The sequence below is a fragment of the Anastrepha ludens genome, chromosome 3, assembly GCF_028408465.1.
Source record: "Anastrepha ludens isolate Willacy chromosome 3, idAnaLude1.1, whole genome shotgun sequence".
Classification (NCBI taxonomy): domain Eukaryota; kingdom Metazoa; phylum Arthropoda; class Insecta; order Diptera; family Tephritidae; genus Anastrepha; species Anastrepha ludens.
This window is the reverse complement of record NC_071499.1, coordinates 88,006,284-88,030,406: the sequence shown is the minus strand read 5'-3', so window position 1 is coordinate 88,030,406 and position 24,123 is coordinate 88,006,284. Positions and strand designations below refer to the sequence as shown.

Genomic DNA, 24,123 nt, shown 5'->3' with positions numbered 1-24,123 from the left:
AAGAGGTATTGGCAAATAGCTGATAGTGCAGAGAAGGTGTCCTTCTTATGCTAGAAATTCTAAAAATATCTACCAGAAATACTCAGCTGCAGTTTTTCTATAGCAGTTCCTTCTTTGTAGATTGAAAGAAATGCCAACATCGCTACCTGAAATTAATTTTTGGCCCATCCGTTGATGTATCAGTAAAGCTTTTAGCAGCCCATCTCTTGGCATAACACATAATTAACTAGTGCGATCGATCGGTAACGTGTCGGGATCCGATTTAGAATGTACCTTATGACGGTCTCATTCTTGGTCTAGTTTAGTCTACGGCATTAATTGAAGTTTTCAAATCCACAGTTTTCAAATACTCCAAAGCGCTGTCAGGGCCGTGTGGTAAAATTTGCCTATCGCACATTATACTCTGTATTTTTCTGATTTTTTTTATAAAAAACAAAGTAAAGGCAAGTAGGCTATACGAAAATATGAAACTTCAGGATTACGCTATTAATATAATATAGGGTCTGTGTAAAAACACAGAGAGTTCTGATAGCAAACCAACTAATTGAGTTCACTCTACATATTACTGGAGAAATGTTTGATATTTCTGGAACTTAACTTAACTTAAGGGGGGAGCCTGGTCTATGAGGTCTAAAAATTGCATCTCTTTGCCATTTTTTTTTTTTTAAGGAAAAAATTAATTTAGCACTGCAAAGTTTTTTCTATCTTTTAATGAACATTTAAAAAGTATATAAAATTTTTGAACTGGTTAAATAAGTTGAAAAAAATGTTTAACATAGAAATTAGTAGAGCGTTGCAACGATGGAGTTTCCAACTGGCGTACAAGATACAGCTCGTAATTATTATCTAAAGCAAAAAATTCAAATGGATTTCTAATTATCATGATTTTTTATTCTAGATGAACTAAGAAAACTGAGAGAAATTCCAAAATTTCAACTTTTTGGAGGTTTTAAAGAAAAAAATGTCTTTCTATAAAAAAAAATTCACTTAAACTCGGTATAAAAATCTTGAACAAATTTTTTTATCTATTTTCTTAGTTCAAATAGAAGAGAATTTAATACTGAAGGGAACAAGCTATGATTCATTTCAAAATGTTCATTAGCTTTTTTTCATTCATGTACGCCAATTCAAAGAAATCATAAAAATGAAAAGTCGAGAAAAGAAGATAAAGTTTGTACTATAGCTGTCCGGTCACAGCGTAACTACCTAACGCTCGCCTACCTTTGGCTTTGTATCTACGGAAATATTGAGAATTAGGCTCTGTAACTTTGTGTGAATATTCTGAAATATGTTAGGAATCGCTTAAAACGAAAAAAAAAAAAAAGATTTTTTTGACCTTATAAACCAGGCTCCCCCCTTAAATAAATTTTACTTCTGTGAATATTCGAGTTAGGTTTACCTAAATTATATACTATGGGTATCAAAGAAAATGTATTTTAGATAGTTTTAATGCAGAACTATTATATTTTTGCATAAGATTGCACTCAATTTTTATGCAAAAAATTTAATTAATTATTGAAAGTCCAAATACAATTTAAAGATATATATATCTATAGGGTTTCTTAATAGGTGCGCTTCAACTTTTTTCCGATAGGGAGGGCGAACGACGCAATATTTTTTATTTTTCGCTTGTCATTTGTAAACTTCATTAGAATAAATTTTATCATGGAACGCTACACACTTGAGCAACGATTGCAAATCGTGCAAATTTTTTATGAAAATAATCGTTCTGTTGCTGCTACTTTAAGAGCATTACGGCCATTTTACGGTCCATTTAACAAGCCGTCCCGTTTTGGGGTTATGTGAAGTCATTGGTCTACAGTAACAAGCCGGCGACGATTTGTGAGCTCAGAGCCAATATTGAACGCGAAATTGCTGGAATTTCGGCCGATTTATGCAAAAGAGTGGTCGAAAATTGGTTTCAACGATTGGACTTCGTAAAACGTGCACGCGGTGGTCATGCAAAAGAAATCGAATTTCATACTTAAATGTATATATTCAAACTCGATAATAAAAAAAAAAATAGTTAAAAAAGTCAAACCGTTTGTGTTTTATTCAAAAAAGTTCAAAAGTTGAAGCGCTCTTACTGAAAAACCCTATATATATTTAGGTAGTATAAGAAATCTGTTAAAAAAATATTTCTGAGTGGGTGTTACACCTGAATGAGTTTTGAATTACTTTGAAATAAATTAGTAAAGAAATATTTTTAATAGGGGTTGCCACTTAATTATTAATATAAGATTTTTATTTAATCTTGTTAATTTATGACAGGCAATGTTAAACCTGAAAGTGTATTTCTGCCATGAAAAAGCTCCTCATCTGCCGTTCGGAGTCGGCTTAAAACTGTAGCTCCCTCTATTTGACGCACACCACAAATAGGAGGAGCTCGGCCAAACACCCAAAAAGGGTGTAAACGCCAATTATATGTATTTATATAATTTATGTATATGAACAAATCCACCGACTCCACCGGCCAAATTTAGTATCTTGAGGTTTATCTTCTTAAGTGTTATTACTGGGAATTTCCGTACCATAATTTTTTAACATCACTTTTAATTAATCAATTTCAAAATTAATAAATTAAAAAAATTTAAATCCAAATTTGCAATACCCAAGGTGGCCCAAAATTAATTATCCAATCTTCTTTTTGAATAACTTTTTTATTTAACAAAAAAAATGATTTTGAGTAACGGAAAACTTTATTTTGACCGTTATGCGCTCCATTACATGTATGCATTGTACACTGCAGCTGTCTAGTTAGCAAGTGTCAAATATGATCGATGTACGACGCCATTTGCGAGAATTATAAAACTTCCGATAGGATGATTCATTTTGCGCTACCTTGGGCGTATGTATCGAAATATCAGGAAAAACTTGATTGTTTGTTGTTGAAAGTTTAGTATCATAGAAATATGAACTACAATAATAAAAACCCATTTGATGAAATTTTTAAATTGAATATGACATTTTACTCATAAATAAATATGGATGAAAATATAAGTGTGTTATCGTAAAAAACTGAAAGTTGTTCGCCGATTAGTAAAAATCCTTTGAGCTAGGCAGTAGGGCAAAGACGACTTGATTTAAGTGTAAAGTAAAACATCAAAGCATTCTAAGAATGCCTTGCCCATACTTACACAGCTGTCAAGAATTACTTACCATAAATGGAACACTGAGACTGGCTGACTGGCTGACTGACTGACTAGCAGCAGGACGTTTTCTTAGAGCCTTCGAGCCTCTTTGTTGTTTGATCAAGTGCGCGAACAGGAATTCGACCTACACATACCAACAACAGCAATGTTATCTTGTCAGCAAATTAAGTGGCGGCGGTAAAAATCATTGAAGCAACAAACATGGCAGCAATCGGCAATTGGTGTACAACACATCAGCGGCAACAGGGCGGAAGAAGACGCCAGTCACACCGCATGCTGTTTTGCCTGGAGGAGACTGGTCGTGAATGCGCCAGCACTCCATTAAAATCATCAGCAACAAACACCAACAACAACAGCACTAACTACACTAACTCATTAATCGACAGAGCAATGAAAATGTAGTTTACTCCTTTTTAGTCAAAACAACAAATTTTTACATGCTACGCGCATTTTTTGCTAATGCAAAGAATCTCAAATTCCACACAACACAAAAAAAAACAACATTTCGGAGGGGAAATGCAGCACTGAGAAAACCAAAAAAAGAAAAACAACAATAGGGCAATGGGACCTCCGTGGCGGCGTGCAGACTTGGGAAACAATGCACCAACAACTACTGATATAAGAATGCGCGCGCTCAGCTTTAAACTCAGCAGCGGGGCTGTCATATTGCCCACACTCGAAATTCGAAATGCGAAATCTTCGGTATGCATTAACGATACTTTTGCTCCGCAATTTTATACATAATTTTCTACTCTTTTTTGTCGGTAAATTTTGTTTTTGTTTTTATTTTCAATTTTTTCATTCTCATGATTTTCCAGAGTTGGATGTTATTGTTGTTCCTATGTAGTTATATTTTTTAAAAACAAATGCCGACAATTTATGCAGCATAATACATACACACACACATATGTACATGTACGAGTAGTATCTACTGTATATGGGCGAGCAAACAAAGTCGAACAAAACATATTTATACGTGTATGTATACAAACAAACAAACAAACAAGCGAATCGTCGGGTTGTAACAGAGCACAGCATCTCAAGCAACAGAGCCGGGCTTTACGGCAAAGACGCGCTATGGTCGCGGAAGAAGCGAGGCATCGTGTACGTTTCGCAAAACAAAAAAAATTTCAGGAGAACAGACTCTACAAGCCGTGTGTACATACCTGCACACATACAAAGCCAAATGAACAGCCGCAACGCGCCACTCTACGCCCCAACATCTTTCTCTTCCTACCCCAGCAACGAATTATCAATTGTCGAAAAATTTAAGAAATTATACAAAACAACAAAAAACGAATCGCAAAAACGCTAAGGTACCTCCAAAGTAGTAAATATACTCACGCACATACACACACACACACACACACACATACGTATGTTATTTGTGCTTTTGCCATTTATTTGCATATTTTCTTATTCAACAACTACTTCATTTCGCTTTGTGTGCCCACATCTTCCAGACACCATCCGTCGGTCCCTACGTGTTCATTCGTTCGATGGCTGGAAAAAAATGTTGCTCAATCGGTCAGTTACTATGCCCGAAAGTAGACGACGAGGTACTCAGCAACACAAGTAAGTTCCAGGAATTCGATCATATCGTCGAGGCAATCTGATTATTTGTTTCGCACGCGCACAAAATCAGAAGCACCATTGAATTGTGCTGGAGCGCCGCAGTGCGGAGTGGAGCTAACAACCATACCAGCAACTAGCAGCGATGCCATTCCATTGAATTAACAATATTAGCCTCGGCGACTGCTGGACAGCAATAGCAGACGGAGTGGCAATACCAAGGCGAAAAGGACGGGGTAAAGTGATCGGTGGTCGGTGGTGGTGGTGGTCGACAACATAAGCTTATGTATGTGGGCAAACGCAGAAGCCAGCAGAGGCAACCCAAAGGGGCAACGTAGTATTGCGGTAATAACAGGCAAACAGTAAAGACCAACGGAAGAACCCAGTGAAACTATGCACGGACCAACTGACCGACCGACCGAGCGATCAGACTGACTGCTGGCGTAACCAATAGTCTGGTTATTGTGCTGATCAAACGACTCTCGCGACAGTAACCATTCAGTCGTCCATACATACCTACAGCGCCAACTAAATACAATTTGCGGTATCAGCGCGACCAAGCACTTCTCGACACTTCTCGTTGGTTTGCTCTCTGTAACCTCATTTCATCCGCATGTACACCTTACACGAACCAAAATCCTTGCAACAACTTTGCAAGCCCTTCGCCCTACCGGCAAAAGAATGCACACACAGTGCAGCAGCGAGACGCGCTATCACCGTCGTCATCGTCGCCACCACACCACTCTATGAAATGCCATGCCATACCATGCCACCTTTATCACTGTCGGCTGGAGGTGCAATAGAACCGATGAACCGGCTAAGCGACCTGTTAGCCAGCCACAACCAGCCTGCCAACCACTCAACCGGACCAAACGTTACGATAAACGAAAATTAAAGAACGCGGCGCTGCCGTAACATTTCACAGGAAAAAGTGGTCATTAAGGAAGCGACGAACTTGCGCCATAGCACGGCACGGCAGGGACATTGACCGGCGCACAGACATACCGCATGGCCGCCCAAAGCAATGCGAAACAAAGTGCATAAATTTACCACCTTACCCCGCGCAAATTGCTTCATTGTTTACTCCAATCCAACTTGTATTGGTAGATAGGCTGCCAAGGAGTTCGCATACTTGAAAATTAATTGAGCGATGTACCTTATGGGTAAGCGCAAATTCTTAAGTCATCAAAGTGGACAACGACAAAGGCGACTACGATATAGCGTAGTAATGCGAGTGGACACACAAAGGATTCGAAAAGTGAGATGAATTGCAATCTTATTGTTGGAAATGCTTGGATTTTTTTTCTTAAATCGCATTTATGATGCTGCAAAAAAGGAGTTTTGGTAGAAGAATGCACCTTTGAGGAGGCAAAAACAGAAGGAAAATTAAGTTTTCAAAAGAAATGAGAGTTGATGAAATGTTAGTAAGTAAAACGGAGTAGACTAAAGGTATGAAAAATACTCTAAAATTTGAAACCTAAGGTATTATAATGTATTATTACTGATATCAGTTTCAAAGTAATTACATATATACGTATATGTAGATAGAAATTTGTATTCCTTGGCCGGTCAAATCCAATTTCTCACAAGACAAAACCATTCATAATCATATCCAACTAGTCTTAAAAAAATCTGATTAATGTATAAATTATATAAGGCATTCGAGAGAAGACACAGTGCGAAAAAGTTTTCTTTTCTAGAACCATTAACAGCAATTACCCTCAGTGCCCGTTTTGAAGAGTTTCAAGTTTTTGTCTAAATGACTACCGAGAGTCCAAAGTATCTTTAGAGAACGACGTTTGGAGTAATGATATCAATGCCGGTTGTTTTTTTTTTTTTTGGTTTGAAAATACTACTGAAAATGACTTTTCAGTATTTGTAGGAAGCTGGTTTCCGGACGATGTCACCTCATAAAATAATCGCTATTAGAGTATATTTTTTGATAATCGTGTTATGAGCGGCTTTGGCGAAATTATTTGGCCGCCGAGCCATTGTTAGTACTTAATATATAGCCACAGAAACCATCAACAGGGTCTTGGAAAGAAAAAAATTGAGAGAGGTGTGTTTTTCAAACATAATAAAAAATTGCCCTAAAATAAAACAATTTTTAAGTAAAAAAATACAAACAAATAAAATAAATTTTGTTCCAGAAAAATGTTTCAAAAAACATATTTTAACCAATAAAATCGAAAAAAAAAATTTAAAAAGCTGAACAAGATAATACAAATTTTGGACAAAATAGTACAAAAAAGTAAATAAAATAATTTGATTAGATACCTAAAATTTAATAGAAGGCGTAGCTTTTTGTTTTGTTTTTAAGAAATATTGTGTTTTGAACTACCAGAGCAGGTTGGTATTACTAATTTATTTTTAATTTTGGCCACACTGGATTGAATACAGAAGGTGAGACTAAGGTTTTACCATTAACCGGCTCTTAGTAATTTTGAAGAAATCGGCTGATTTGCTGACGCAACATTGGATGTGACAGCGGTTACAAACAAATCAATGTCGTTGCCGCATGAACAACGACTAACGGGAAGACTGGTTGTATTTAACGAACCTCACTTTACACATTTTATTTTCATTTCATTCGCGTCTCTCTCTCTCTCTGTTAAATCCCCTATGGCTGTTACGAAAGTTACTTGCATAATTTACCTTCAGAGGGCCAAACCTTTTAATCTGTCACATGGGGTTCAGAAGATTTGGCAATCCCTCAGTTCAAATTCTAGCAAATCTCGCGTAATCGCGAACTTGACCTGCATTCTTGCAAAATCAAGTTAACTCTAGAAGTGAAGGCTCTTGATCATTTTAAGGGTCGAAATTCCGTCGGTTGGGTTTTGCAAAAGTTTCATTGGCTTTTCTGCCACCTCAGTACATGCATGGTACATAAAATGGAATCTATAAATATTTTTATACTTCTTTATATGTCTGCACAACCACCAGAGAAGAGTTAAGGAACTTAAAATCCATCTGCTTTTAAATAAAACCTCTCACGCGGAAGATTATTGTGCAAAAGTTAAACTTTTTGTATACCACCATAGGCTTCGCATTGAGATCACCAACAACGGCGAAAATAGAAAATTATCGAAAAAGTCAATGCCATTACATATTATATTTCATGCATTGAACAATTAAGCAGTCCAACCACAAAAGTAACCACCAACAAACAACAAAGTTCCCACAAAGAAACGAACCGTACTGTCTTACGGCACTGAGCCACACAAACTCGCAGCTACACGCTTCACAGCCACATTCACACAATTTAGCTAATGTCAACAAACAACAAAAGCAAATTGATTACAAATATAATTTGTAAGTTATAGGTTTACTTAAAATACGTGTTCTGTGATGAATTACCGTGCAATAACTATTTGCTTGCGCCAACTGCCCACTGCACGCTCGGGGGAGTAAAACTACTAAATTTTCGAACATAAAGTTCAATAGCCCCAGAATTACGTCAGTTTAAGTTTGTGTATGTGTATTCCTTTGTCAAAGCAGTTAATACGGAAATGATTTTGTACAAAATATGTCCACAAAATAAACAATGGTAAAAGAGTAATTGGCAGTAACCACAACATTAGTCGGTAGGTAGGTAGTAGGCGTGGGTATCCACATTGAAACAAGAGCGATGCTGCAGAAGCTCATGTGATGGAAAAATTGTAAAGCCGATTTTGATTTTTCACAATGAGTAATTGGACACGGCGATGATCGGCTTATGTGAGGGTACACAGGTGAAGGGGTTCAATTAGAATGCATTGAAATGGATGCTGCTCTAATTTAGCTAATTTGGTGTGATTGTTCGGTGAAGTGGTCAAATGTACAAAATGTTCATGTTTTTTATATATAATATTTATTTTATAAATTTGTGCGCCATAAGACAAATATAGGTATGACCATATATATGTGCATATATACTACTATCTTTCTGCAACTCTTATTGGTCATCGCGGACCCCAAAGACCATGGCATCGAAACCCTTTTGTAATAAAAAAAAGAATGGTTATGGGATATCGAAGAAATGAAGTCTCTAATTTGGAAAAGGGCAAATTAAAAAAAAGGTTTGTCTTTTATACTCACGCGTAGGTATCAAAATCCCCATATCATTGGCGTACAAATTTTAAGAAAAATTCTGTATTATATTATTTTTTATATAAAAAATGCTTTTTTTTAGAATAGCAGTTAATAAATAAACCTTATTTATTCATAAATTAGGTTTTTATTTATGAATAAAAAAATTAGGATTTTGCATAGACTACTTATAATATGGCAACGCTTTAGTTTTTGCTCTGGAATAATTATGCAAATTATAGTTATTTAAATGAAAAAGTAAAAAGGAAAGAAAAATGTAAATTTTTAGTAGTCAGTAACTAAATTTGGTAAAACCAAAGGGTAGCCCAAATATTGTGTACATCAAAAACACAAGTATGTAGGCTATCTTTATAAATTTTCAACTGCAGAGACCTTCTTCAATATCGCCTGTTATTAATTTTTTTGTACAGCCACTTCTAGGACGAATTCGCAAACTGTTTATTGTGTGGTTGGCGTTGTACAATCTACTTATAAGACGATCAAACCCAGTTGAAGTTATAATCAACTTTATAAAAGCAAGGAAAAAGAAAAAAGTGTAAACGTAATATAGATAGAAAAAAATTGTTGTATTGGCGTTAACTTTCGAAAAGAAATAGGTACAATGCCACTGAATGTAGTTCGCCCTTGCACGCAAGAACTGGACTTGCATGAGTGGTGGCCATGCCTACAGCCCGAGCTCTACTAAATTTAATTTTTAACCTTTTTAGATAATATAAAGCTATATACCAAATTTCATTATAATCCGAACACTTTCAATTTTTACGTCCACTAGCGTAAGTGGCGCAACATTTCTTCAATTTTCAGCATATTTCACATTTCGGCTATGGCGACCGCCATTATGTAAGTTCATATGTATATGTATTTATAATTAGTTCTTAGGCCCTTCATTGGGTGTTGGGGCGAGCTCCTTTTCCTCCTACTTTTGATTGGATTGTTTAACAGTAACCTGTTTCTCACAGTCTGTAGCAAATATTGCATTTCTAGATTTTTAATAATTGAAGTAACAAATTTTCAGTACAAAAATTTCACAAAAAAATAACAAAATTAACAAAAGCCATATGAATCAAAACTCAAAACTTTGTACGAAATTCGGAAAAATATATAAAATATTCGTCTAAATTTCCATTTTTGACTCGGAATATTTAAAAAACTTTTGAGTATGCAGTTTTGTAGGTCATGCAATTTTAATATAATAAAGTGAAGTTTTGAAGGGCTCGGAAAATAGTTTTTTACCAATTTTTTTATAGGTGGTATTCTGCATTCTTTTCCCATAAACCACATTTTTTATATGCAAGAAAAGTACAACGTCATAAGCAAAACCAAAAAATACCAACGCACTTCAAATTTTTATTTGAGAAAAATTTCAGATTTGCGTAGTGGATCACTAATTTCAGTATCAAGCAGGAAAGGTCGTGCAATGGCAGCTATTTGTCAGTTTATACAAACATATGTATGTATGTATGTATGTATGTAATTCCAACGAGTTTCAAGCATAACTTTTTCTAATATTAGGTTGCAGCAAATGAACATCCATCAAATCTGCACATGAATGCCACTTGAACGAATAGTACTACTCATTCCAAACACTGCAATATTCGAAGTAACAGGCTCATTTTATTGTGGTAACACTTTTTCACACTTTTGTGGTGGCATTTTTGCCTACAGCAGAATAGAAGAAATAAATTCTCAATCCCCTAGGATTATGTCTAACTGCTAAACTATGTATGTTCACTCTTCTCACGCTACCCATTTTTGCCAAAGTCCACCCTACTCTTATGTATGGAATCTTGCGAATCCTTAACCCATTACATGGGCCCAGCTTTTAATGATCCTCGTAAAAAACGCCAAACGCTTATCATCACATTACAATGCGATTTCTGTTAAAAACACAATTAAAAAACAAAAACAAAAACTTTGCCGAACTCAAAGAATGTAAACACAAAATATTTTTCTCATCATTACAAAATCGTTAAGCAAGTCTAAAAATATATATAAAAACAAAAACAAACTCTTATCATTGTGTGTGGTAGGTAGACAATGTGATTTTAATGATTTTCTGCCTCAACGACATTCATTCAATTAATTACAATACGATGCAGAAGTCCTCGAACACAATATTTGTGTGATTGTGTGTGTGTGTGTGTGTGTATGAGTGCCCGTATATATTTATATGTATGTTGCCGTTGCTGTTTGTTTATTTGCGCAGTGTCCCATTGTCAATATTGTTAATGGTAGGAGGAGGTGGCGGCAAAGTGACAGAGCGGCAGCATTGTCTACACGACGAGATGGACACATCCTTGAAATGCCATGAGAATGAATATGAGCACAGCATAAACAATCAGCACAACTTAACTAAAAGCCTAACTAAAAGTACAAAGCAAGCGCATGAGGCGAGGCGTAAGCTGTTGCTGGTGGTGTTGGTGTTGCTGTTGCTATTGCTGTTGCTGCTGCTGCCGCTGCACAACAAAACGTTTAACATTTTTCTCATCGATGCAGCCATCAATATGCTTACATACATAAATTCATATGGACACGAGTGTTTTTTGTGTTCAAAGAAAGAAAAATCCTTGAAATAAATATTCCAGAAAAAGTCTCAATTTCTGTGCTGTGCGGGTCTGCATGCAAGGAACGCACGCGTAGAAGCAACAAATACAGCCGCAAAAGCGATGGCCGCAGTAATGTTGGTATAGTACGACGAGTAAGTATTTAAAAAAATGCGCAATCACCAGTTTTAATGCCGCACAGCCAAATGAATGCCGAGAGTTGTTTGGCTGTATGGCTGTACGGCTGTATGATTGTATGGCAGTCGAAAACCGCATGTACTAAAACCAAAACCTAAGCCGCCACTGTCGTACGTCCATCCGCACAAGGTGGAATGAAGAATGCACAGGAATTTATGGCGGCGCTGCTGCGTTCATTCACCGGCATCGGCCGACCAGCCAGACAGGCTCTGCACCACGGCAAAAAAAAAGCCTAAAGCAACGAAAAATTGTAAGGGATCGGTCTGGACCGGACAGCCTACGTAGGGTCTGTCTAACTAGTAAAGAGCCTTAGTATTTATTGTTCGGTTAGCACACGGCACGACATTCCCAAAGTTTAGGTCATAAAAAGCAATGCATTTTTTAAATGAACGCAAGTAGGCACCCTATAATCGCACCACCACCTTCTTCTGGCCATTTTTCGATAGGAAATTCTTGTATTCCTTTTCATTTATTTTCAATTCGATTTGTGGCAAAAATGTTGCCGCAACAGACAAAGGCTTATCTGGACACAACGAAACCAGCTGATGACAATAACAACGACGATAACGAAGCCAACAAACAAGCAGACGTCGGGCAATGATCTTTATAGAGCCATTCGATTACCAGGAATGGCTGTAATGGTATCACATACAATTAAATGAATGTCCAACGCAACGACCTTGCGAATTAAATGGCCTAAAAGGTAGACTTTGATATGTGCAAGTGATTGTTTTTGTTGGAAAAGGAGTTCTAGTAGGAGGGTTGCCATAGTACAACAAGTACAGCGAAGGATGCAGAGAATGCAAAAATCTGAAACTGAAATGAGTTAGAGTTAAAAAGCACAAAGATTCACAGAATTTGCTTTTAATTATATCAAGTTGAGCGTCGCGCAATGTAGACACTTCTTGAATCAGAAACCGATCAGTCAGAAATTTAGAAGAGCAAAGATCATAAATTGAGCAGAACAGACATTAAAAAGATCAAAAAACGAACGACCAGATTGAAAAAAGAGGTCATAGATGAAGATTCTTAGAAATTCATAGTGAGTTTTTTATTGACATAAAGTATGTAAAACCATAAAAGTAAGAAAGCCAATAGCATTATAAGCCAGAGAGATCGCAAACCTATAATATTTTCCTTCCGACCAATATAGATGCTCATCCAAGTAAGTGAGCCGATCTTCGTCTCTTAAGATTATTCGACATGAGCCATATGATCAATAATTTGTTCCCGTGGCAATTGGCTCTTCTGTCACCTGAGCAGCATTCCCCAAAAATGTATGATGAAAATTGTATAGCATTACAACAACAACAACTAATCTTTAGTAGACTGAGGCGAAATAAGCACTACAGTCAAGAATAAAAGTGTGATTTTGACTTATTTCTGGGATCTACATATGTTGAGTCTCGAGCTTTGGTGTAGTAAGAGACTTATAGTAGAATTTTACGACAAATACTTTTGTGGTACATTTTAACCCGCTATATCCCTCTGTTATGCGTATTTTTATCCCTTATCCATTGAGGAATCAAAAAATACCCATCTATTGAGGAGTTGCAAGGTTAAAATGTTCCACTAAAATTTAAGGATCACCGACTTACCATAAAAATTTTCAAAAGTGTGGAAACTGTATTTCACATTTCATCAACTTAATGCAGCTCTTCCGAAATAAGTATTACCAATAGCGTAGAATACCGCAGAGCACCTCGAGTACTTTCTTACGATTCAGCTCGTTTGAAGGACTGCTTATCGTACGGCCTACCTATAGACCTTTTAATGGAAAAGGGAAAGTATTTTCTTGCCGGGAAACTTAAACTGCCAAATAATAATATAGACGGCCATAATTATTAGATACTTACAAACCGGTATGATATGCAAGGAAGAGGAACACATCTTCCTGTTAAATACGACCGAAGTATCTCGAGTTAGAGTAGAAAAATAAAAGGAAAAAATAGCGACTTTTTCATCCCAACCCACTGCCCACTGAGAGGTTTGAATAAAGGAATAACTAAAAACTACCTTCACATTTTCAAAGTAGCATCAGCCAAATGTATGGCAACTCTGTCCGTAATGGAATTTTCATCTACATACAACCACTTGCATTACAGCACACAGCATGCGCACGAAAAGCTAAATCACCGCCAGCAACGCCGCCACCACCATCGCCATTGCCATCGCAATTCCTACCAACACCGCGACGTTGCTTAGTGTTATATCGAAATCCCATTGACTGCATTCACAACTTGTTGCCAGTATTTGGCTTGGCATGCGATGTGAGTGAAAACAAAAAACAAACTGTCTAGCAGCGTAGGATCTGTTCAACGTGCCAACGTGCTGACGATGCAGAAACGTCAACAAAACCGACCAAGCAAAGAAATTATCTGTGCGTTCGCCTAAAGGGACAAACAAACCAAAGAGACTAGCAAACGCAGACACAAACAGAGGGAGTCTCAACAATTCCAGTCAACCAGTCGACTATAGTCAGCTAGTCAGCTAGACAAAGAGCCAGTTCTAAGCCTGGCGCAGAGATTGCGTTCGAGGAAAGTGAGATCAAAATACGGCACTTAACAAAAATAAATTGCAATGTCGCTGTCGCCTCCGCTAACGCAGGCATTGCCAATGCCAATGTCATTACTGCTGCGAAAGACTAGCACGGCTACATTGAAGCGGAGAATCCGCGCGTCGTAAACGCCATCACCATCTTTGTCATACAATGAAAAGCTGCTGTGCAAAACGCTGTCGCCCAGCCGCAAAAGGATACGAGTTCTATACATTTTGAACAGACATACAAACTTCTTGTATGTGTGTAACGCTTATGTCGACCCTGGGAACCTACTATTTGAACAAATCTTCTGCAATTTCATTTCTTTTTACATATATTTGCTTGTGCTATGAATTTTCCTGAACGTCTGTGAGGTGAAGTCTGTTGCGGCGCGTGTAAAATAAAAGTACAAGTGAAAATTTTAAAGTAGGTAAGCTTAGAGTGGACGTTACAACAGTCTCACTCGCCAACAGCACCGACAGACAACATCGCCGCCACCACCACCACCATCACCACTACCTTCATCACGATCCACTGTAAATGATCGCGCGCGGCATGACACGATTCATGGCTGTTATCTGCAAGGCAAAATGCGCGTAGGCTGGCTAGTTGGTGAACTGGTTGGAAATATTCATTGGCAACATTGAATCTTTAAATGCATATTATTGCACATGTACGTATGTATGTATGTGTCTGGGAGTGCGCTTGGAAGTGCCGAGCAAGATTGGTGGAGCACTAGGTAGGACATTAAAGGCACCGGCCACCACCGCCACTCATCTTAGTTGGTTTTAGTTGTTATTGTTTTCACCAACAACAGCAGACAAAACAACTAAACCGACGAGTCATTCAGCCAAGTACGAGCGATTTAAGGTCTGAAGCTACAAACACGACACTATATGCAGAAGTTACTACAATGAAAGAGGAGCCGCAGTACGGAGATGGTGTACCTATTGAGGCAATTGAGTATATGAGTGCATGTGTGCGTGTGTGCGGATGTGATGTGGTACGCCAAGAACGCAAGGCTAAGTTAAATGCCAAATCATTAACATTCGCGCCCATTGCTGGCACAACACTGGGTGGATTATTGCACAATACGCGACAAGTGAAAAAAGACTGAGATGTACAATTGGAATCTTAAATACACGGTAAAGATATGTTCGCTTAACGAAGTTGTCTAGAGATTAGTGAGATTAAGGAAGGATGATATGCCCACATTCTTAGAATGAAAACAAATTTAGGTCAGAAGCCCTACGCAAAAATCTGTAAGCCAATAGAAGAGCCCAACAATAAGCGGGAAAAAACGCTGGAAAAACTGTATGAGTATTGAGGAGCCTCTAAAGGACTGTAAGAAAGGCGGCTGAGTGCAAGAGAAATCTATGTACTTATAAATTCCGTGACATATTCTAATATCATAGTGCTCCTTTAGGAAGCTTTTTATTTACGCTTTGTTTGAAAAATCTTATTTCTAAAGAGGTAAAGGCAGACTCAAAGTATTTTATTATAACTGAAGTTATTAAGGTAGTACCTAACTTTAGCTGGAGTCTCTAGCTCTTTCTTGCGCCTTTTCTCCCCTCCCCTGCGCCTTTCTCCCCTCGTGTCTCTCCCCTCAAGTCTCTCCGTGGGGAATTCCTTGTGTATGGCAAATGGATGATTTCGCACCAGCACCAGCAGAATTCGGGGGAACTATTCTATGCGGTGTATATGAACTTGTCCGCGTGGATGACGGGAACCGAAGAAGATGGAATGATGAATAATGATGAGCTATTGACATGGATATTGTATAACTCACAAAAATACAACGACGCTTAGGCATGTCACACTCGTATATATGTAGTATGGCACGACGAATATCACGATTCTTTAAATCAGAATTTTTTAATGTACATAATGGAAAACCAAGTTCACAAGGCTCTATCTACACTATGTATCAATAACTCTTGGAAATTCGAACACGAGATGGGCAACTGACGAAATATTCTGGTCTCGTAGTTGTAGATCCACATAAGAGGAAGTATGTGGACCCTCTAGACTATGACAATGTCGGTTTTGTTATTGGCGGATGACGTATACTAGTCTGTCTAATAGGTCTAAACAAGGTGGGTTCGGACGTAATACTTAAAACATGTCCCGTGACAATGTGCTAGGAAATACGAGTAGGTGTGTAGGTATAATTGCGACCGTTAAAAATGCAATTCTCATTCGGAGGTTATTCCACACTGTGGAATCTTCTTTTTGTGTAGAAGAATTTGAAAAATCAGTTCGGCTTAAAACACAACATACATTAAAAGGCTGGGTATAGCTTTCAGTAATTATTGCAGAAGTTGCAGAGCTGAAAATTAACAGGGAACAGTTGCAAGCTTCTTTGTAATGGATCCGCAGCTTTAATCAGGAAACGGAGGACAACTCTCGCGACGTTTGAGTGCAATACTCTGCAGGATGTGTCACAGTTACCAGACCATTCTCCATTCACCATTCATCAACACAGTCATCCGGAGACCACGTCATCAAAACGACACTTAGTTGCTCCTCCAAAGCCAAGTTAACCCAACCAATCCAACAGCATTTACTTCCCGTGTACAGTCGGCTTTAGAAGAAGCTTTTCATTGTTATATGTAATATTGATATCGATAATTTTAGTTGGTGGGCAACAATGATGAACTGAATAAAATAATATTTATCGTAAAACATTAGTTTTTCTTAGTGTAGCGTTCGTTCATTTCAGGCGCGATGTCTTCAGGTATGAATGCATAGCAAATAACAGACTCCTTCTTGCGTCGCCACATTCTTTAGCAAATATTTTGAAATGAAGAGCTGCAACATTTAATAAACAGGACGATTGACGGCGATCAAATAACTACATACATACACACATACATATATGTACACATGCTCGTAGCAAGAAGAGTGCGTATAAAAATATGCGTGAATAGCGAATGTTCGCAAGTAGATGAATACATGGAAGAGTGTGAAACGAATGTGTGCATGCGCAAAGTGGCCATAGCGTCCATTCTTAAATGAAGGCGCTTTAATGAAAGTCAGATAGGTACCCCTTATTAATTATATTTACATACATACATATATAAGGTATATATTGTACATTTTTTTATAGCGAGCAATTGCAAGTACAAGCAACTTGGATGGCATGCGCAGCCGAGAGTCACATCCGCGGAAATAGCGAGTTGAATAAGAACAGAGACTTGCCGACGTCAGCGGTAAAATATTATTGACCTAACCGCTTAAACATCGCACTGGATATTTGCCTACAAAACCTTTACAGTCTTATTCGTGTATAATTGATTGAGATATTTGCAGAAATGAGGGGATGACAGTGAAGCACAATATGACGATGCGCCAATAAGAAGCAACAATAACTATGCAAAATGACGACTACAAGTGGGCAGTTGCTACAGCAACTAGCATCAGCTGGACAGGCCACGATCGAGAGGACACAGTCACAACTGGTTACACTGGTATTAACATGATTTGCAGAGCCATTGAGAGTCAATGCCGGAAGATGCTAAGCCGCAATAGGCAAAGGAATTTAAGAAATGGTAAAAGCGTCAACGACGGCGGCAGCGGCAAAGGCAGCGGCAGCTGGGAGTCATTCAACTAACAAGAAAATGAACTGCATGGCTGGCTTACCGCTTTTATTTACTTTTCCCATGTAAAAAATTAAGAAAAAAAGCAAAAACAAAGAACCTTCACGCAGGAGCAAACAACAATTTTTCAAACCAACTATGCAACGGACCAGCGAACTAAACAACCAATCAATAGAGCAGACGAACTGAACTGCACGCATTGGCCAACACGATTGACCACGAAGCGACGTTGCGTGTGAATTTTTTAGCACTATGTTAAATTTTCAAGCGATAATTCCAATTTCTTTGTATTGTTTTGTTTTGTTTTTTTTTTTTTTTGTTTTTCGTAGCGTTACGAGACGACACACAAACCAGTATATAGCTTGTACCAGCATCAGTAAGAATGAATGGTGTTGGTGGTGACGGATGGACGGTTGGACGATTGGACGGACGACAGCAACCTTTTGACAAGTTCAATGTGCGCGCAAGCGTGCCGTCATTCTATGGCATTTGTGAATATGAATGTTTAGTAGGTACGCCAGCTCGATGCTGGAGCGGGTCGTGGGATTAGCACTTTTCAAATGGAGAGCGAAAATATTTGGTCAAGCTGTTGGTGCTGATGGAAATCTGGCAAGCAAATTCCAAATGTAACAGTTTCAAGTGCATACTAATGGCACAAAGTTTGCGGAATATGGATAGGTGATAATTCCTGGATACTTGACTAAGTTAAACAGGAAGTTACATATGAACTATATATTTCTGTTGTTCGTATTTACTTTAGCGATCTTTCATGGTATGTTTTCTACCATTATTTGGCTTTCATTTTGATTAGCTTAGAAATATTTACTATTTTTATAATCAGTACTCACAATCAAATCGCCTTTGTATATGCTGTTGTCGGTGTAGAATACCAATAGTTCGGCAGATAACGCCCGACAGCTGGGCTCTCGCAATTTCGAGGCCAATAGCAGGCAGGCCGCTGCCAAGATTTGCAGATGTGTCTTTGTAACAGATTTCGTCGATAAAAAGCGATCCATGTAGTTGAGCGCCAGTAGCACCACCTCTTCTTGACACTTCTCTTCGGCACAAACCTGGAAGCAAAAATAAAAAATTTATACATTTTAGCTCGAAAAAAACTATGTATTATAAATATAAATGAAGAAAAAAGATTCTTAAAATGGTTTTAAAAGTGTCTAAAAACCATATCATAATTGCACCGATGAAGTGTTGTTAGTAGTACCCGGGTTCAAAACCCCGGATATGAAACACCAGAAAGCAATAGCAAACCTTCAAGCGAATGTATTTCTGCAGCCCGTTTAGGAAACGACTAAGTACAATAGATTCATGAAATTTTCACAGCTCAGCACGTTCAACTACTCACCTTAACCCACGACGAGACATTGCATTTTTATAAGAAACACGGGTGGGTGGGTGGTCGTGAGCATTTCATTCACTTTACCCAAACTCACAGATATTTATGTTTTCGAGAACATATTTCTTTAGGACTATCATTTGAGACTAAATTCATTAAAATTCACAATTTTGTCGACATCGCGAACAAATTGCTCAAAGCGCACATTTTCGAAGTTAATTAAGTTCTGTTCTCATGGTTTACATAAATTAATGGTTAGCGAAAATTCAGAGCAAACCACGTACATACATATGTTTTACAATATTTTTCAAGTTAGTATTTTAATATTTTTTTAATATTCTTCATTCTCTAATCAAAATCATATAAATTAAAACTTCAAACTTTATTCAAAATTTAGAAAAACTCAACATATTTGGATCCAAATTTTAGTTTTAAGAAAACATTTTTGATGACAGTTTTTTTCATATAACATGTGCAATTTATAAAAACTAGAGTTATTATCTTTTAGTTTTTCCTGCAAACGGTCTGGCGCATTTTCTTGCAAAATAAATTAATTTTGAAATGAAATAAAGTGCAAAAAATTATTAAAAACCCAGCGATTTTTTCACTGCTTATATAAATTATATATTATACACTGGCGCTTACACCCTTTTTGGGTATTTGGCCGAGCTCCTCCTCCTATGTGTGGCCTGTATCTTGATGTTTTCCACAAATAATGGCACCTACGTCTCTGAACGGCAGATGGGTTTTATCAGGAGCTTTTTAATGACAAAATATACTCGAAGGTTTGCCATTGCCTGCCGCAGAGCTACCACTATTAGAAAAAAGCTTTTTTTAGCAATTGGTGTTTTGTGCTCGGGATTTGAAACCTTTCGGCTACGGTGGCTGCTATTTGCACTTACTTTCCTGAAATTTGAAGAGCCATGTTACTGTACGCAAAAATGTAAAAAGTACAAAATTTAGATAGAAGTTTGTTGAAATTTCAAAGTTTTAATAACACGCTAAGTTCTAGCCTAAGAACAATCCGAAGATTGCAGATTCCAAAGTCAATGCATTTTAGTATCTCTAACCTCAAGTATCTGCTTTGAAGATACAAATCATTAGTTGTATTTGTAATTCTAATCAAGTTCCCCAAAATCACTTATATTTTATAAGGAATTTCCAGCTTATTGAACGTTTCCAACTGTCTACCACTTTTTCTGCCAACCGCATAAATCAATTTTCTGTTTCCTATTCCGAAAAAAGAAATTTATTGGCAAATCAATTTCCGGCTTGACATCGAAAAGAGAAATAAAAACGAAGTAGTAAATTGTATTCGCAAGCATATCACATCAAGCAAATCACAGTAACTCCAAGAATCAGCGCTATTTCCGAATTCCAAACAAAGTAGACACGATGACGCGATTCACTTGCACAGCGCCAGCAGCAGCAGCAGCGCCCCCTTTGCATGCAACACTGCTAGTTGGATGACGTTTACATCGTATATATGTAGGTATGTGTGTACGTAGTACTGGGGCTAACCACCAAGCAATTCTTGCACGAATAGAAATAGAAGAAAAGCATACTAACACACAACAATCGCATATCCACCTACAGACCAACAACCACCGACAATACTTTTGCAAACAAAACTACTAATGAGCGTCTTAAGTTGACTTGGGGAATCAGTCAAGTCTGAAAAATGAATTATAAATACATAAATAAATATAGGCACTTAGGCGTACCTCCATACATACATATATACCTACACGCTGCCTATGGGTACTTACTCACTCACTAAGCTTGGGTGTCATTAATGCAATGCCAGCAATGGAAAATGCAAGTGTATACGAAAACGAATGCACCTTGGGCTAAAAGTTGAACGGTAAGAGAGGCGAGAAAAATTTAGTGTTGCTAGCGGGTGTTTGTGTTTTGTAGATCTTATTATTAATTATTATTGTTGTTTTTTTTTTTGTTGCTGCACCCCAATCAACATAGAGCCCAACTTGTACGTTTTACTATGTTGCGTTGCAACATGCAATCAGTTATGTATCTCATAATTAGTTTTACGCTTCGGTTTTACTTTCTTACATTCTCATAGCTGTGAAATCGTAGTTCTTGTATTTCTAGATATTCACTGTACGTCAGTAGTTGTGGGTTAAAGAGCGTCGATTACTTTATTTAGGTAAGTAAGCGTGCATGATAAGTGAAGTAATTTAAAGATGTGCGCATTTGGTTGAGAAATGGGGTAAATTGTGAGAAGTTACGCGAAGAGCGAATAGCTGTGGAGTTTGTGGGATGCCTATGAATTATGAACAGAGAGGGGGGAATTATTAATCCTTATTGAGCGGTGGTCTTTTATTGAGCATATTACAACTAAGAGTGCGACCAGAGTGAGCGCTGAAAGCCGAGCCGAGATTGTCAGTGCGATAAAACTGATTACATACAAGTCAATACAAATAAGCTTGTGTATAACACAGTGAGCGCCGACAAGAGCAGAGAGCAAAGCCGATGAGTGCGAGAAAACAGTTTCAAAGCGTTTTGCTCGCTTTTTTGGATTGTTGATGTTTTCCAAACTCTTTTGTGTTAATAATTGCATTAATCACACTAGGAGAAGCAAAATACTCGTTATCAGATGAATCCATTACCGTGTACAGCAATTTTATAAACACAAATGAACAACAAAATTAAATGACATAAGAGCAAAACACATGGAATAAACAGAATTTCAGCGCTGATTCTCGCATTCACTGTGTTATATACAAATTTTCTTCTCGCATGAAAATAAGCGTCAATAAGCTCGGCTCGGCTCCGCTCGGCATCAGCGTTCACTCTGGTCGCACCCTAATGTAAAGCTGATCTTTATCGGAACACAGGGTGGAAAAATTCAGTTTTTGAACAAAAACACACGCCAAAAAAACTATAAAAAATAAATAAAAAGCAAAAATAAAATTTCATTTCTGGAACAACATAAAGACGCATGATTCAATTATTAAAGGTTTGCTCACTAGTGACATTCGATTTTGGAACTCCCTTACAAAAAGTTGTATTTAAGAAGGTGAATAAAGGGGAACAAATTAAATCCTTTTTGGTAAAAATGGTAGCAAAAAAGTATTTTTTTACTTAAATGGAAGCAAACAACAAACGGTTTAAAAATAAATTTTGATTAATATTTCAATTTAAATAATGCTACAAATAGAAGTTATTAGCGGAAGTTACCAAGTCTGATTTTAAAACAAGAAATTATATCACTTAAACCAAGATTTTATTTTGTGAATTAATTTTTAAATTTAAAACCGATCACGAAGTTGCAAAGTTTCGCCAATATGAAACTATTTCGTTAAAAATAAATAAATAATTGGCGCCTACAATTCTGTTAGGTGCTTAGCCGAGATCGTCCTCCTATTTGTGACATGCGTCTTGTTGTTCCACAAATGGAGGGACCTACAGTTTTAGGCTGAGTCCGAAAGGCGGATGGTTTTTATAAGGAGCTTTTTCTTGCTGGTACTGTACTTCGCTAAGCCTCCCATGGACACTTCATCCATCCATTGGAAACAAGTTCCTTCAATACCAACTTTCTTATAATGAAGTCGATTGCGTCGGCACTATCCCTTTATTCTCCCTTTCGTAACTCTTTGGGAAATGCTCTTTTCAAAACATGAATTCCTTCTAAATCACCACATCATAAGAAATAAAGCTTTTTAAATTCTCCTTTTATCGATCTCGGATTACCACAATTCCTCTATCATGTCCTGACTTAAGCGGTATGTATTCCATGTCATACTACCATAGTCCTGGACATACCGATAAAAACTCTTTAGCGGGTTGTTGTTCGTAAGCAGAAGATTTTGAAAATGAAATGTTTTTTCTAGAAATTTTACTTTTCCTCCACTTTTACTAAATATTTCTAAAGCTAGCAACCCAGTGTATTGCTAAGGGAGCTGATTTGTCAAGAGGGAACAAGAAAGCTGCTTACTGAGCAAACCTTTTATTATTGAATTGATAAAGACGCACATCACAAATAGAAAGAGGAGCTCGGCAAAACACACAAAAAAGTGTGTAAGCGCCAATTATATATATTATAAATAAAAAAAAAAAATTTAATAAAAAAATAAAAAGAAAAAATAAATAGTCAGAGCTTTGCAATATGTCGCGCTGCTTTGTTCTGAATACAGGTGTAAGAAATGTAATATTCATTATTAAATACTATATGCATAACGGCAATTGCTGATCAACTTAAACATAATTTTTGTATCTCCCCCTCTATAATCTCCCTTATCTGGACAAAATCACAGTGACGGTGAGTGTCCGGTTATGAGGAATTTCAATGTATATACTTATGCGTACATACATACCTATATGTATTTTCCCCTGTTGTGGTGTCGTTGACTTCTTTCACGAATCGTCTTTGTTATCCAGCATCGCTTACATCGCAATGCTATACTACCCATTATACATAGTTGCGCGTGTTAGCCTTTAAGAATTCACTTGCCCAACATCGCCACCCTACTAGCAAAATGCGATCCAACTAAAAAAGGGGGCCCAACCTGAACCTATGCCAATGCAGGCACATTTGTACATATGTATGTACATAACAAGGCAAAACAGCAAGCAAACAAGCACTTGCACTTGCAATCACAGCGTATTTAATTGAAACGAAAGAGCAGCAGCATTTAAGCATCTAAGTGGGAATGGCTTCCCCCGAATAATTAGCAAACTACCGGAGCGCATTGAGCCCTATACAACTGGAGCTGGAATTCTTCCGATATGTTATGTTGTGTTGTGCCTTACTTGCCGCCACTATCTGCCACAGAAAAGGTAAACAAAGCCAAGGTTTCGACGACTTGTTGCATGTTCACCGACAATTAAGTAATTACAGATGCCTGCTTGTGTTTGTATGTATGATCCGCGCAGCAATTACTCTACAAAAGGGTAACTAATCTATGATAGATGATAGGAGGTGTTGGTCAAAAGTCTACACAGCCCATTAAAGGCATAAGAGGTAACAAAGTTGTCGGAGAGTTTTTCATAAGAAACTTTCCAGCGCACTTTGCAAAGAAACAGCTATGGAGTAAGTAAATAATAACGCTACATGCATCTG

General features: G+C 37.4%; 1 protein-coding gene across 1 annotated transcript in view; it reads right to left on the bottom strand.

The window, feature by feature from the left end:
• The window catches only part of LOC128858409 (uncharacterized), a 123,870-nt gene that overhangs the window by 50,328 nt on the left and 49,419 nt on the right, over positions 1–24,123 (bottom strand). Inside the window, exon 2 of the mRNA XM_054094668.1 lies at positions 18,541–18,762. Coding sequence (XP_053950643.1) covers positions 18,541–18,762 — 222 coding nt within the window. The remainder of the gene's footprint in view (positions 1–18,540; positions 18,763–24,123) is intronic.